The sequence below is a fragment of the Ovis canadensis genome, chromosome 12, assembly GCF_042477335.2.
Source record: "Ovis canadensis isolate MfBH-ARS-UI-01 breed Bighorn chromosome 12, ARS-UI_OviCan_v2, whole genome shotgun sequence".
Lineage (NCBI taxonomy): Eukaryota > Metazoa > Chordata > Mammalia > Artiodactyla > Bovidae > Ovis > Ovis canadensis.
The window spans coordinates 71,446,584-71,463,701 of record NC_091256.1 but is presented as its reverse complement, the minus strand read 5'-3'; the positions used below and the strand labels follow the sequence as shown (position 1 = coordinate 71,463,701).

Here is a 17,118-nt window from a genome sequence, read left to right as displayed (position 1 = left end):
CAAAGAAGCTGAGCACCAAAGAATTGATGCTTTTTAACTGTGGTATTGGAGAAGACTCTTCAGAGTCCCTTGGACCGCAAGGAGATCCAACCAGTCCATCCTAAAGGAGATTAGTCCTAGGTATTCACTGGAAGGACTGACGTTGAAGCTGAAACTCCAACACTTTGGCCACCTGATGCAAAGAGCCAACTCATCTGAAAAGACCCTGATGCTGGGAAAGATTGAAAGTGGGAGGAGAAGGGGACAACAGAGGATGAGATGGTTGGAAGACATCATCGACTCAATGGACATGAGTTTGAGTAAACTCCTGGAGTTGGTGATGGGCAGGGAGGCCTGGCGTGCTGCAGTCCATGGGGTTGCAAAGAGATGGACATGAATGAGTGACTAAACTGAACTGGACTGTTACAAGATCTTTAAAGGGTTGTTACAACACAATTACAAGGCTTTTAAAAGGTCATGACTGAGAGTTACACAATGCCGTATGATCCCACTAGCACCAGATTTTTTTAAATTGAGTATTTCAAAGTTTTTTATGACAGCATTTAGATCTAGAAGTGACTTTAAGAAATTCAATCAGTTCAACCCACTAATGCCATCGTCTCTCTCATTTCTCTTCCCTTAGGACTAAAGAGTTTGCTTGACAATCTTCTTAACATCTTTACAAGTTCAATTCCTGGGTTGGGAAGATCCCCTGAAGAAGGAAATAGCAACCCACTCCAGTATTCTTGCCTGGGAAATCTCACGGACAGAGAAGCCTGGCTACAGTCCTTGGGATTACGAAAGAGTCAGACACAACTTATCAACTAAGCAATAAGAACAAATGTGAATTTGATAAACAACTAACTCTGGGACTAGGTTATGTCTCAAATATTGCATGATGATTAACAAACTATCTGTTGTTTGTCTGAAATTCAAGTTTAACCAAGTGTACTGTATTTATATCTGACAACTCTAGTTACATGGAGCTGAAAGAGTTGCCCAATACAATCTATAGATTATCTATTCTGTTTACAATAGGAAGTAGAGAATTAGAAGCAAAAGTTTAAGTTAGCTACACAGACAATGATACATACTCTTAGACCTGAAAGGGAGCTTGTAGATAACTAGTCCAGTGTTCTCACTTTAAACATTAAGGGAAAAGTGTGCCAACTGGATTGGAACATGACACCAAACAACAAATGACTAGAAAGACTGTTTATTTTCATTTATCTTTAAAATTATTTCTAAGACCCACAAGGGAAAAGAACAAGTAAATTTCATGGCTCTGAAAAACATTCACATACTTGCCATCTCAAAGGTCATTTCACATTAGTGAGTGTAACCAATAAAAGAAAACAACAAAAAAATATAACCAGTTAGACATTATTGTTATGAAAGGGAGAATTTAAGTTAATAAGGTTACATATATAAAACACCTAGTTTAAGCCCTAGCACACAACAGGACTTCTAAATGGATTCCCTTCTCCTCCCTGCCCCTGTTTAGTCACTAGACTATTACAAATATCACAGGAGCTTCCAATGTGGTCTCATCTTCAAACTCAACAGTTTCTTCAACTTTGATATCAGTATAGCATTCCTAATACATCTCCCTCAAAAACACTCCAATTCGTTAATAATGGCAAGATGTTCAATCTCATTTGATATCGAATTGCCAATCAAAACACTCCTAAGTTAAACTGCCTGCAAGTTCACCAGAGGAATTTTGCTGATTCATTCAGAACAAAACAGCATATAACAATTATAGAGTATATGCTAAGGGCATAAACTAAGAACTTTAGACGTATAAAGTAGGACGGATAACATTTCAAGCTGGGGTTTCAGAAAACTTCAGAAGCAACCGCATTTGAGTGAGAATTCGAAGAATATATAGGATTTTGATTGGTGAAGGTAGGAAGTTAAAGAAAATTTCACGCAGAGCTTCATGAATAAGGACATGAAGGCAGAGGAAAAAAATGCCTTACAATATAGCCCAAATTTTATTTTCTTATCATATCCCACCAGGGACACAGATGTCAATCAAGTGTCATTTCCAAGATACAGTTTAAGTTGCTTACCTCCATACCTCTGCTCAAGCTATGCCCTGCTTATCTTACATATCTGGTTTTATCTTACATATACTGTTTTTATAAAATAAGATAAAAATATCTAAATTTAAAGTATTCTATATAAATGCACATAAGTGAAAAAAGTTAAAGTGTTAATTGTTCAGTTGTGTCTGACTTTTTGTGACCCTATGCACTATAGCCAGTCAGTTTCTGTCCATGGAATTTTCCAGGCAAGAATACCGGAATGGGTAGCCATTTCCTTCTCCAGGGGACCTTCCCAATCCAGGGATCAAACTGGGTCTCCGGAACTACAAGCAGATTCTTCACTGGTTGAGCCACCAGGGAAGCCCACATGCATGCAAGCTGACTTCAAATACAAGGCAGACCCCCCCTTTTAGGGGGCTTCCCGAGTGGCTCAGTGGTAGAGAATCTACCTGCCAGTGTAGGAGACAGGAGTTTGATCGCTGGGTTGGGAACATCCCCTGGAGTAGGGGAATGGCAACTCACTCTAGTATTCCTGACTGGGAAACCCTATGGACAGAGGAGGCGGCAGGCTATAGTTCACGGGATCGCAAGGACACAATTTAGCAACTAAACAACAATATAAATGTGTATATGCATGCATGCACATGTGACTAATTAATAAATGAAAACAGGGATATTTCATCTACATCACTAGACATTTATATATTCAGGTTGGTTAATCAATTTTGGAAGTAATCTTCTTACTGGGAGATAGGGAGTCTGTCTGCCTTGCATTTGAAGACAACTTACATTCAGGCACACACATTGATTTTTTTAATGAATTAATTTACTATTTTCGGCTGCACTGGATTATTGTTAGTATATGCAGGCTTTTTCTAGTTCCCATGAGCAGGAGCTACTCGTCATTGCAGAGCAGAGGCTCCAGGCTCACAGGCTTCAGTAGTTGCAACACATGGGCTCAATAGTTGAGGTGCATGGGCTTAGTTGCTCTGAAGCATGTGGAATCTTCCTGGATCAGGGACTGAACCCGTGTCCTCTGCCCTGGGAGGCAGATTCTTACCCACTGCACCACCAGAGAAGTCCTTCATTTTTTTTAAGTGTTCTTTGTTCTCCAGATTTCCTGAAGGTGCTGGTGCATTCAAACTTGTAGAACTGTTTCCCTTGCCTGAAAGGTCTTTGTTTACTTACTTATTTCTTGGTTGTACAGAGTAGTTTGCAGAATCTTAGTTTCCTGACCAGGGATTGAACCTAGGCCACAGCAGCAAAAGCATTGAGTCCTAACCACTGCATGACTAAGGAATTCCCTGAAATCTCTTAATGTTTTTTGCAAATTGATTATTTCTATTTCACGACTGAAGTGACTTAGCAGCAAAAATAAAGTCTGACACTATTTCCACTGTTTCCCCATCTATTTGCCATGAAGTGATGGGACCAGATGCCATGATCTTCATTTTCTGAATGTTGAGCTTTAAGCCAACTTTTTCACTCTCCTCTTTCACTTTCATCAAGAGGCTTTTTAGTTCCTCTTCACTTTCTGCCATAAGGGTGGTGTCGTCTGCATATCCTGTTCATCACAGGATAATGTCAACTGATAAGAAAAGTAAATAGTTCTTTAAACAGTTTAGCATTAAAAACTGCACTGATTAAAACCGTTTACTCTAAAACTCCACATTTTTGTTTCTGGAAGAGAGAATTACTTACCTCTGCCTCTGCTGTCAACTGTATCTTCTTTGATATCAACTGTTTTAAATCAACCCGACCTAAATAAAGAAAAAATGTAATTTTTAAGTAGATGGGAGAGCTACCCATCAGCATTATTTAAATCACGAACTTAAAAAACAAGCAAAACATGACAAATACAAACTTTGGTAAAACCACAAAACATAACACAACTTTTAAAAAGGAAGCATTGGCAATATAAATAGAAGGAAATTTATACATAAAAATGGTAAGCTGAAAAAAAAAACCACTACTATAGGTACATATCATGCTTACAACTGTATTAATCATAAGATGCTACAAGATCTTCTGACAATAGGAAACTAGATTATCTGAATGGATCCTGTAACTATGACTAGTAAAATGTACAAGCAACAATAGAAAAATCAGATAAGTTGGATTTCACTAAAATTTTTTAAAAATCTTTTCTGCTCCAAGGGATATTATCAAGAAAGTTAAAAGACACAAAAGAGGGGAAATACTTGCAAATCTGATCAGGAACCCGCATACAGAACACGTAAACAACTCATACAACTCAATGGAAAAGACAAATGGTCCAATCTAAGTGTCTGAACAGACATGTCTCCAAAAGATACACAAACGGTTGATACCATTTGAAAAGATGCTCAACATCACTGCCATCAAGAAAATGCAAATCAAAACCACAAATATTGCTTTACACCCAGCAGGATGGCTACAAGTGCTGGTCACTGTACACTTAAGTTTATACAATGTTATGTGTCAATTATTTCAGTAAAGCTAGAAAGAGCTGTACCAGCACGAAATTTTGAGAAGAGTGCTAGCTATTTCAGGGACTGGATGTGACAACTGTTCCATTATACAATTAGAGAAGTGTTACTACATACTTGTAAAAATGTAAGAATGGAACCACTTGGTACAAATAAAATAGTTTAAGTGAGGAGGAAAACTTTTGACCAGGATATGGAGAAATTAAAACCCTCCCAAACTGCTGCTGAGAATGTAGTGCTTTTGAAAAAGTCTGAAACTTCCTCAAAAAGTAAACACTGAGTTATTACCGTATGAGCCAGAAATTCTACCTCCTAGGTAAATACACAAGAGAAATGAGAACAGACTCCCTGTTCCCATGTATAGAAAAAATTTTTAAATCCAAACCCCCTGCCCCCGAAAAAATCTAACAAAATCACCCACACCCTAATATTTTGGTAAATATCATCTGTTTACTTTGGTAAATATCAAATAGTAATATTAAATATTATAAATATACATATTACATGCACACTGTTTTCATTTATTATATTGTTAATATCTGCATGTCTTACATGGTCTTCTACATCAATTTTATTGGTCTACTATTCTATTTTTATGTCTGAAATAAAACTTATTTAATCCTCTATTTATTTGTATCTTTTCACAATAATCAACTTGGAAAAAAAGCCATGGAGAATGTGAAGGTCCAAAATATATCTAATAAAAGCCCTAAAATGAGAGAAAAAACGAAGCAATAATGGCTGAAAACTTTCCGGAAGTGTTAAAAAATGCCAGTCCTCAAAGAAAGATCAAAGAATCCCAAGCTGGGTAAAGATATATGATAGTAAAACTGTATAATACAGAGGCTTTTTTTATTTATCTTTTACACAGAGGTATATTTTAAAGCAAACTACAAAAGGCCCTTGAAAGCAGCAAGAAAGAAAATATCACCTTCAAGAGAACTGCAATTATGCTGAGTATTGACTCATCAATTCCAACAACAGAAGAAGCCAGAAGGCAGTGCAGTAATATCTTTAATTGTTGATAATGGTGGAATTTATAACTGGGAAGGAGGCTGGAGGTCATACTGTGAATGGTCTGTATCATAACAGCTTTGAGGAAATTAAGAATTTTTTAAGCAAAAGAGTAACTGATCTGATATTAGAAAAGTCCACTCTCTGGCAGGAGAGAAAGAAAGGATCACAAAACTGAAATACAATAAATCCTGACAAGAAATTAATACTGCCCTAAGTCAAAAAAAAAGGGCACTGGGAGTGGACAGATGAGTTTTGAAGATATTCTCAAATTGGTACCTTATTAGGTAAGAAATATGAAGGTGAAACAAATATCCGCTTGATTTTTCTATCAGTTGGAAAAAACATTTTTATTTAGCTTTCTACTCGGAGAAGGCAATGGCACCCCACTCCAGAACTCTTGCCTGGAAAATCCCATGGATGGAGGAGCCTGGTAGGCTGCAGTCCATGGGGTCGCAAAGAGTCAGACACGACTGAGCAACTTCACTTTCACTTTTCATTTTCATGCATTGGAGAGGAAATGGCAACCCACTCCAGTGTTCTTGCCTGGAGAATCCCAGGGACGGGGGACCCTGGTGGGCTGCCATCTATGGGGTCGCACAGAGTTGGACACGACTGAAGCGACTTAGCAGCAGCAGTAGCAGCTCTCTACTATCTATGATCAGACCATGGATTCATAAATAAATGAATACAGAAGCTTCTTCCCTTCAACTAATGACCACAGGGAGATGAGGAGGAAGACACCAAAGATTAATTCTCACTACTGTGCATCACTTCCAAAAGGAATGTGTCTATCCATAAATAACATCACCACCATTTCAAATTGGTTTTGATGAGTTAAGAGATTGGAAAGCTGGGAAGGTTTTTCCCAGTTAGACTAGAATCTCTGAAGACCCTACTCCAAGTGACAGTAAAGTTATATAAAGTCAGAGAAAAATTTTAAATTCATTTTCTTTCACCTTAAAATTAACCTCATATAACATTCAGAAGAAAACTACTTTCCTGCTATTCACCAAAACTTAAATGTCATAAAAATCAAAAGAATAATGCCATAAAAGCAAATATCCAATGATTTAAAGACCTATATATAGACAACCAACCACCTGAGTAAACTCAAGGTTTCTAAATTTCTAAAATGTTGACTCTGAAGTAGTGATAAACAAGGACTAAGTGTCTTGCAGTGTCTGAAATATCTGTCTAAATCATTAACATCACTGTTAACTGATCATTAACTGTTAATACCTACTAGTAGACCCAAAGATAAATCCTTAAAGAAACTACTCTCGATTTTTTTTTCCTAACCTACTGATTTCTAAGAAGTCAGGCTTGCAACATTTATCTTCATTAATACTACCTCACACTTGTAGAATCTACGACACTGAACTGAATATTTAAAAACGTACTCCCTGAAGTATCAAAAATCTAATTTGAACCAGTTTTGATGAAGACCTTCCTAAAATTAGCACCTTTAAAAAGAGAAAGAGATTGTACTATACATAATCTTTGTGTTAAATAAAAGATCACTTATTGTACCGTGCTATTATAATACTTTTATTGATAGTAAAATGGAAATGAGAGCAATGGAGCCTACACTAAACAGCTCCAGAAAATTATTCTTTTCTACCTGGGCTGCTTCTTCATGACTTTTCACTAAATCTGACTCCTGTAAAATCCTATACTCATACTACTAGGCCAAATTTATTGCCAGTGTTACCCAGAAGGAAAAGACAAATAACCAAACTTATTAAATTACTAACTCATTTGTTCATTCAATTATATATTCACTTACGATGTAAAATCCTCTGAGAACCCAATACATACAGGGTACTAGGCATGTATTTCAACTGCCCCCTCCTTTAGGATCTCAGGAGAAATATGCAAACATAGATAATTACAATATACAGAAGGGCTGTGGAATCATCAGGGTGGAGTGAGCTTTTGTAGAGGAAGTCAATATTTGATATTTGAACTGAGTCTCAAATGATAAAGAAAAACCACGGTGAACAGGTACTAGGAAAGATTATGTCAGGCAATGCAAACAGCATGAAGACTTGGGAGGACTTGGGTCTTCTGGAACTCGACCGTGAGTCAAATGCCTCTAGGTGCCAAGCTCTCTCAGCTTTATAATACTGTACTTACGTCTCCCGCATTGGCAGATGGGTTCTTTATCACTTGTACCACCTAGCAAGCCCTACTGTATTTAATAGAGGCTTTTGCTAAAGGGCAGCTTTTATTTTATTTTATTTTATTTTTTTTATTGTCAAATAGTTTTTCTTTCTTCTTTTTTTTTTTTAAAGGGCAGCTTTTAATTCCTTACTTTACCAGTTACTTTCTAGATCAAAGCTGTCCAACAGATATATAAATGTGAACCACATATGTACTTTAAAATGTCCTAGGAGCCACATGAAAAAGTAAAAGAGATGCAAGTGAGCCTGAAATGTGGTATGTATTTTACAACTATATTAAATCAGTTCAGACTAGCAACAGTTCAAGTGTTCAACCGGACCATACTGAACAGTATAGTCCTCGATCAGGTTATCAGCAATTTTCTTCTGTAATGGGCCAGAGAGGCTTTGGGGGCCATATGGTCCAGAAGCACTACAGGCATAAATGAATGAAAGTGGTTGTGTCTGACTACTTCTGTTCTAGATGGCTAAGTTTACTCTAAGTCTGGCTGACATACACGCACAGTTACTTCTGATAATCCCATGTGACTATGGTGAACAAGGTTGGTGCTTCCCTCACAAGGGCATGTGTCTCGTTCCCCTTGCCAGATGATTCAAGAATGGGCATGAGCACTCAGTTAGAGATGGCCCACTTATAGTTACTGAAAAGAGTTTAGAAGGAACTTTTTAATAAATGTGTCAACAAAGTTTAGAAAAACAACAAAAGATGTTGTAGATTTTAGGGCTAGTAACACACAACCAGAAAGCTGTTACTATCCTAAAAAGCCAAGGAAAGTCAGAGAACACTTTGGAAAGAACTGAACAGAAGTGATGGTTACGCACAAAGGAAACTGACATGACAAAAACACTCCTTACTCTCTGCCCTTGGATCTCCTATCAGGGCTGTCCAACCCAGCCATGACCAAACCCTACCAGAAACAAGAGGGCACGGGAGCCACTGGATTGTGCCCTGGGGGGCTGACGCTATGGACTCTAAGCAGGGTAGAAAAAAATAAAGAGGCAAAGGGCAGACAGCATAATTTATAACCTAGTTCTGGCCAACGAGACATGAGAAGTCGGTTGGACAATTTCTAGAAAAGACTTCACTGCTCTAAAAAGAAATGTAAGGAAACAGGTTTTCTTCTGATGGAAACTACTCTTTTGCTTTCCCAGTTTTCTTACCCAGCCGAGAGTTACTAACCCTCTGTCGTTATTTCCATCCTTCCCTCATCAGCACCACCACTTTCCTGGACCTGCCAAGCCATATCCCAATCCCAGATATTGCCTATCTGCTTTCTCTGATTTTGAATTGCCACACCTTACAGAAATAATATAGAAAATATGCCCACTATATAAATTGATGCTGTCAAGTCTTAACCAGGCCTGCCATAAAAAATATAGTATCTGTCTTTGCCTCTTGATGAATTTCTGTAACATTCATCACAAGCACAGATCCAAACATTTTCCACCTTTTTCAAGTCCCAACCTTACCAGGTAGCCTTACCTTCAATTGATCATTTTAGGTACCAACTCCTAAAATGTCTTGTATTTTAATGTTCACTATCTTTAATCCTCTTCTCCACTACTCCTGTGTCAGAGAAAGAGGTAGCCCATCTCTTTTTCAAGACTAACCCTTTAAACTATTGCCTTGATCCTATATATGTCTTTTGAGAAACTGTTCAAATCATTCAACACATTGAGTAATTTATATCACCCACATTATACTCAGAGCCAATGTAGTCTTTAAAATTTTGCTGAAATTATGATATGGATGTCATCAATGGTACTCAAAATCAAATCTGTGAATTTTTGTCAAGTAGTATATGTTTACTTAACATTTTAGAAACAAATATGTAACTGAAACAAGCCTATGATTTCACAGAATTTATTGCTTAGGAAGAGGACTTTTCAGTGATCTTTATAATAGTAAATACAGTACAGAGATAATGGCAAAATTAAAAATAACTGAAATTTTGGAAACAGTGCCCTTTGGAAACAAATGGCAGCTCATTTTCCAATGAACCTCATCTTTTGTGACCCAACCATGCTATTCTTTTCTTTTTAATAAATGTCCTAGAAAAGTGATTTATATTTTCATCTTCACTTTCTCACTAGTAATTCATCCCCAACCTGTTTTTCTAACTCCTCCTTTTCTAGAGTCACTATGGTCTCCAAATTTCCAAATCCTCATCCTCGTTAAAACTTGCTGCAAGAAGTTCCCTGGAGGCCTAGTGGCTGGGATGCTGGACTTTCACTGACAAGCCCTGGGTTCAACCCCTGCTTGGGGAATGGATATCCTGCATGTCACGTGGTAGGACCAAAAAAAAAAAACTTGCTGCAAAATTTCAATATTTATAAAATATTGGTCATACCTCATCATATTTATTCTTTATAACAAGCCAGTGAGATAAGCGGAGAAGGCAATAGCACCCCACTCCAGTACTCTTGCCTGGAAAATCCCATGGACAGAGGAGCCTGGTCAGCTGCAGTCCATGGGGTTGCTAAGAGTCGGACACGACTGAGCAACTTCACCTGTCACTTTCATGCATTGGAGAAGGAAATGGCAACCCACTCCAGTGTTCTTGCCTGGAGAATTCCAAGGACAGGGGAGCCTGGTCGGCTGCCATCTATGGGATTGCACATAGTCGACATGACTGAAGTGACTTAGCAGCAGGAGCAGTGAGATAAGAAGATAGCTAGGGGCTTCCCTGGTGGCTCAGTGGTAAAGAATCCATCTGCCAATGCAGGAGACATGGTTTGATCTCTGATCTGGGAAGATCCCATGTGCAGAGGCGCACCTGAGCCCATGCGCCATGGCTGCTGAACCTGTGCTCTGGAGCCCAGAAGCTGCAACAAGAGAAGCCACTGTATAGAGAGGCCCACGCCTGGCAACTGGAGAGTAGCCCCTGCTCACCGCAACTAAAGAAAAGCCCGTGCAGCAACCAAGACCCAGCACAGCCAAAAATAAATAAATAAACGATAGTTGGTGTCTCATGTCTATTTTCCAAACAAAGAAATAAGATTCAAAGACACTAACCATCCTGCCCACAGTCCTATGGCCAGTAAATAAATGAGCCTGAAGTAAAACCCATCTTCTGATCTCTAGCCATAGAGATCAGGAAGAAAAAAACTGATCAGTCATAAAAAAGAATGAAATTATTCCATTTGCAGCAACATGATTGGACACAGAGCTTATCATACTAAGTCAGAAAGATAAATATCCTATGATATCACTTGTATGCAGAATCTAAAATGTGATCCAGATGAACTTACTTACAAAACAGAAACCGACTCACAAACTTATAGAGAACAAACTTTTGGTTGCCGGGAGAAATTTCAATCAGGGGAAGGTATAGTTTGGGAGTTTGGCATGGACATGTACACACTGCTATACTTAGAATGGATAACCAACAGGGACCTACTGTGTGGCACTTGGAACTTGGCTCAATGTTATGTGGCGGCCTGGATGGGAGGAGTGCTTGGGAGAGAATGGATACGTGTACACATACATATATATATATATACACACACACACACATATATATGGCTGAATCCTTTCCCTGTTCACTTGAAACTACCACAATACAAAGTAAAAAGCTTTTAAAAATTCATTAGTTACAATTTAAAAAACCAAGTGCTACTCATAGTGACTAAATTCTTAAAGATGACTAAGGAGGAAAAGGTAGTGACTAATAACCATTTTTCAAGTTTCACTTGTTTTAGCTGGTGTTTTCTTTGTATCCTTGTGGCAAAGTACAGAATTAGCTAATGGGTAGGCACTGACTAGTAGGTTTTTACTTCCTAGAGAAGTTCGAACTCATTTTAAAATCCTGGTTATTTTCTAAAAAATTGTCATTGACTATACCACAGAAGACCTTCATCCCAACTTTACCTTGCTCTCCACATAGATATACATAATCTAAAACCATCATGGGAAAGTCATCTCTATGTCCATAGGATGGATGGGTTTAGGAGTAGTCATTGAAAGAACCAATCATTTATCAATCTTAGAAGCAAAAGGGGAGATTAAAAAAAAAGTATAATCCATCTAAATCCTCTACTGCTCCACTGACCTCAAAAAACCTTTCAAAATTCTCTGCTAGTCACATCTACACTATCGCAGAGAAACGGAATCTGAACTAGAAATGAGGGTGGTAAGTATTATACAGAAAAGGAGATTTAATAAATAATGTTGAAACAACTGAGTAGCCATTTCAAAAAACTGTAAAATTAGATCCCAGCTCACCTATTAAAAATAAATCTCAGATAGATCAAATATTTGAATCTTAAAAAACCCATAAAGGTAAAAAAAAATCATCCATTTTCCTTTTTCATAATCTTGGATGATTTCTAAGCATGACAAGACATCTAAAAGCAATACAAGAGTTATGTGATTACATAAAAACTAAACGTACACGATCAGCAAAGTCAAAAGATAAACAGTTAAAAATATTCATAGTACATGATAGTCAAAGGGAGTAACTTCCTTAATATAGAAAGAACTCTTCGCAAAAACAAAAGAAAAATAACAGCCATCTGATAGGGAACAAAAATGTGCAAAAAATAATGGACAGAGCTTTTGAAGAAAAAATATAGTAAATATATGGAAAAAGTTTTCTGCTTCATAAGTCATAAGAACAAATTTATACTATATATGATACTGTTTTCCACCCCTCAAATTAGTAAGCTTAAAAAAAGATTAGCAAGACATATTAACAAGAGTACAGGGAAACAATATAGATAGCAGTATAAACTGGTATAACATTTTTAAGAAAGACAGTAATATCTAAATTATAAAAGAAAAAACTCTTTGATCCTGCAATTTCACTTTAAAGAATGTATCCTACGAGTACAAGTAAGCAAGGACACGGTTTCAAGGATGTTCTCTGCAGCACTTTTTATAATCTAAATTCATGGAAGCAACCCAGATGTCCACCCAAAAGGGACAAGTCAAATTACTAAGCATTTATGCAAAAGGGTTCTTTTGTAGCTCAGACAGTAAAGCACCTAACAGCAATGCAGGAGACCCAATCTGATCCCTGGGTCAGGAAGATGCCCTGGAGAAAGGAGCAACTACCCATTCCAGTAGTCTTGCCTGGAGAATTCCATGGACAGAGAAGCCTGGCAGGCCACAGTCCATGGGGCTGCAAAAAGCTGGACTGAGCAATTTTCATTGTGCAACGGAAATGCTACATACTTTTAAGGCAATTTTACTTACATACATTGAATTTAAAAGTTTAGAAAAAGCAAACTGCAGAAAAGATCCTAAATATGATCCCACAAGTAGGAAAAAACAGAAAAGCAAAACATGATTACTTAAGGGAAGAATTATTACTTAATAACTTTCTACAATATTTGTTTTTTTAAAAAAAGAGCATACATTATTTCAAATTTTAACATTAATAAGCCCAGTTCAGCCATTTGTTTCTTCATTAAATCAAACTGTTTTTACTTCTTCAACAAGGACAACTGAAGAGGAAATAGCCCCAATCCATCATGAGGACAACAGACTGAAATCTTAAAGGTATATTACAGGTAAACTGCAAAGGTAATAAATGGACGTACCAATCTCACCTGGTCTATAATTTTTAAGCTATAAGCAGATTTCTATCCTATAACTGAAATAACCCTGAACTACACTACTCAACCAGAGCTAACTTTGGTTTATTTTTTGTCACCACACCTGTATCAACTGTATGGATTGCCCATATACACAATGAGAGGAACTGGTCCTATTACCGTTAAACTTTTACAATATCATATAATCTTATTTTAAAATCAACAGAGATAACTTTTAATAGAAATGTTAGAAGGTTTGTCATAGATTAAAAAATTCCCAGCCGATGTAGATATAGCAGGGAGTTCCTAAATCTACTTTAGGATCTGCGACAGAGAGCTGCCAGTACCATCAGCAAGAAGATAAACGAATACCGTCCTGAACTTAGTGAAAGAATGCTTTAATAGCTGCTCTCCTTGGTTTTGCCTAAGAAAAAAAAATCTAAGTATGTCTGACAGCTTAAGTCATCCATATAGGTACTGGGTTGACCAAGAAGTTTGTTCGGTTTTAAGTAAAAATAAGACATATTTTTCATTTTCACCAAGAACTTTATTGAACAACCTATTCACTAACCGAACCAACCCAGTAAGCAGTCAGTCAATGACTGCATATACAGTTAGTTAGACTCCAACCCCTATCCTCTGATTTCCTTCTGCCTTTCCAATTTTGTCCTCTTGTCCGTACAAGAAAAATAAAAACACCACAAATCCATCTCTGAACTACCTTCTCACCCCACAATCCTCTCCAAAAGCGAACAAAACACCACACACATAACACTGTACAGTCTTAACTCGATGCCTTTGAAACCCATTCCTTCCTACCGGGGTTTCTTAAAAGCCCCTTCCAAGTCTCCTCCTCAAAGATCAAAGTGAAATTCTACTTCCTCTGTGAGATACTCCCTTCCATTCTAAAGCAGTGTTCCCCCTACTCCCATTGCAGGTGGTCTCCTATACCATTTAGTCACTGTATTTATTTAATTCTTTTTTTTAACACAGGACTGTTAACTCACTCTTTTGACCTTAAAAGCTATAAAAAGTACGAATTAATATTCAATAACTTTATTGCTGCTAGTAATTATGCCTCATTGTACAAAGCCTTTTTTTCAAGTAGAATCTGTCATCTCTCAAATGCCATAGTTTGTTCAAAAGGTTATAACATCCATGACTGAAGAAAGGCTGAAGAAATAAGCACTCTCATACTGCTATTGGGAGTGCAATATTTCCGGAGGGCGATTTGGCAATACTTAGCCCAAAAATTTTACGAGCATTTATTCCCACTGACCTAAAAACAATTTCTAGGGGCTTCTCTGCCAGTGCAGTGCTTAAGACTCTGTACTTTCACTGCAGAGGGCATAGGTTCAATCCCTGGTCAGGGAACTAGGACCCTGCATGCTGCCTGACGGGGCCAGTTCAGCCAAAATAAATAAATAAAAACAATACAGCCAAGGAAAAAAATCATAGACACACAAACTTCTGTTTATCTGCACTTTCTAAAACAAACATGTTCTGGTTTTACCCTAAGGGGAAAATATGTGTTCTCAATCTACTTAGTTGATCAAAGCTCTACCGAGACCAGTCAGTTTTATGATAAGATGCATAAACTGAATGAAGGCGCCAAATTACACAATAACAATGATATTCACTTTTTTTCATCTATTTTTGCCAAGAGACTCTCAATTTTTACATGAGGCAGGTTGTTCTCTCTGTTCAAACATTTATGCATGTATCACAAAGAACCCTAAAATCAAATAAAACTAGAAGTCTACTAACCAAGTTAATATTTGTTAAACACTTAAAATAGTGCCTGGTATATGATAAACTATTAGTAGTTATTATTATGTATGCTCAAGTCACTGAGTCATGTCCAACTCTTTGTGACTCCATGGATTGTAGCCTGCCAGGCTGCTCTGTCCATAGAATTTTCCAGGCAAGAATACTGGAGTGGGCTGCCATTTCCTCCTCCAGGGGATCTTCCAGACCCAAGGACTGAACCTGCATTTCCTGCATTGGCAAGCAGATTCTTTACCAAAGAGATACCCTGGAAGCCCCAGTTATCATCATATTACCTTTACTCATGAATCAGCTATCAAATGAACAATGTAGCAAAATAAAAGGCAGTGAAGAACAGGTATTATCTATAAATTAATAGAAAGATAGACAATGTTCTCAGCCTGATAAAGGGTACCTGCAGGAACCAACAGCTAACGTTAAGTATCAGAAAAACTAAAAGCTTTCTCCCTAAGATCAGAAACCACCCAAGAATGCCCAATGTGCACTCTTGCCAAGTCTATTCAGCATTTCCTGGAAATTCTAGCAAGTGCATTTAGGTAAGAAAATGAAACAAAAGACATGCAGATTGAAAATTAAGAAATAAAACTAACTCTTACGTCCAGATGGCATGATCTTTTATGTAGAAAATAGCATAAAGCACACAAAAAAACCTCACAGCTAGTAAATGAGTTCAGTAAGGTTGAAGGATACAGTATCAATATACAAAAACAAGCTTCATTTTTACATTAGCAATGAATGATTGGAAAATGAAATTAAAATTCCACTTACAATAGCAGCAAAAGGAACAAAATATTCAGAAATAACTTAAATGTGTAAAACTTACAAACTGAAAACTATAAAACATTGTTGAAAGATATTAAAGACCCAAATACAAATATACTTCATTTTACTGTGCTTTGCAGGTATCACAGGGTTTGGTTCTGTTTTTATAGATTGAAGCTTTGCAGCAACTGTACACTGAGCAAAGATATCAACACTATTTTTTCCAACAGCATCTGCTCACTTCATGCCTCTGTCATATTCTGGCAACTCTTGCAATATTTCAAAATTTCCACTATTGTATTTGTTATGGTGCTCTGTGATCAGTGATCCAGTGTTACTACTGGAAGAAGAAAACTTGAGAAAAACAGATGATGGTTAGCATTTTTTTTTAAGTTTTTTTAAGACTCCTTTTTTCTTTGATGTGGACCATTTTTAAAGTCTTTATTGAATTTGTTACAATACTGCTTCTGTTTGGCTTTCTGGCAGGCAGGCAGGTGGGATCCTAGCTCCCTGACCAGGGATAAAACATGCACCCACTGCATTGGAAGGAGACGTCTTCAGCACTGGACACCCAAAAAAGTCCCAGTAAGAAAGGCTTTTTAAATTAATGTATGTACCCTGTCTTTTTTTAAGACATAATGCACATTTACTAGTTTACAGTGCAGTGTAGGTCCGGGAAGACTCCACATGCCATGTGGCAACTAACCCTATGTGCCCCAACTACCAAGCCTGCGGGCTCTAAAACTGCAACAAGAGACGCCACCACAATGAGAAGCCCAAGCACTGCAATTAATGAGTAGTCACCGCTCGCTGCAACGAGAGAAAACTCACACGCAGCAATGAACACCCAGTGTAGCCAAAAAAAATTTTTTTTTAATTTTTTAATGGCCAAAGGGTATGAATAGATAGTTCCAAGGAAGATCCACACATGGCCAACAGATATATAAAAAAGTGCTCAACACTACTACATGAGAAAAATGCACAGCAAAACCACAGTGAGGTACCATCCTATACTTATTAGAATGGCCACTACTAAAAAGACAAACCAGGGCTTTACTGGGGGCTCAGTGGTAAAAAATCTGCCTGCCAATGCAGGAGACATGAGTTTGATCCCTGGTCCGGAAGATCCCATATGCCACGGAGCAACTAAGCCCGTGTGCACAGCTATCGAGTCTGTGCTCTAGAGCCCGGGAGCTGCAACTGCTGAAGCCTGCAACCCCAGAGCCCATGTTCCACAACAACGGAAGCCACCACGAGAAGCAGCCCAGACACAACAACTAGAGAGTAGCCCCTGCTAGCCGCAACTGGGGGAAAGCCCTTGCAGCGACGAAG

The 17,118-nt window shown here is 37.8% G+C and overlaps 1 protein-coding gene across 4 annotated transcripts in view; it reads right to left on the bottom strand.

Annotated features, from left to right (window-relative positions):
* The window catches only part of SOAT1 (sterol O-acyltransferase 1), a 65,485-nt gene that overhangs the window by 33,721 nt on the left and 14,646 nt on the right, over positions 1-17,118 (bottom strand). For all 4 annotated transcript variants that reach the window (XM_069546183.1, XM_069546184.1, XM_069546185.1 and 1 more), the window contains one exon: positions 3,732-3,790. In XM_069546183.1, the coding sequence (XP_069402284.1) occupies positions 3,732-3,790 (59 nt within the window). The remainder of the gene's footprint in view (positions 1-3,731; positions 3,791-17,118) is intronic.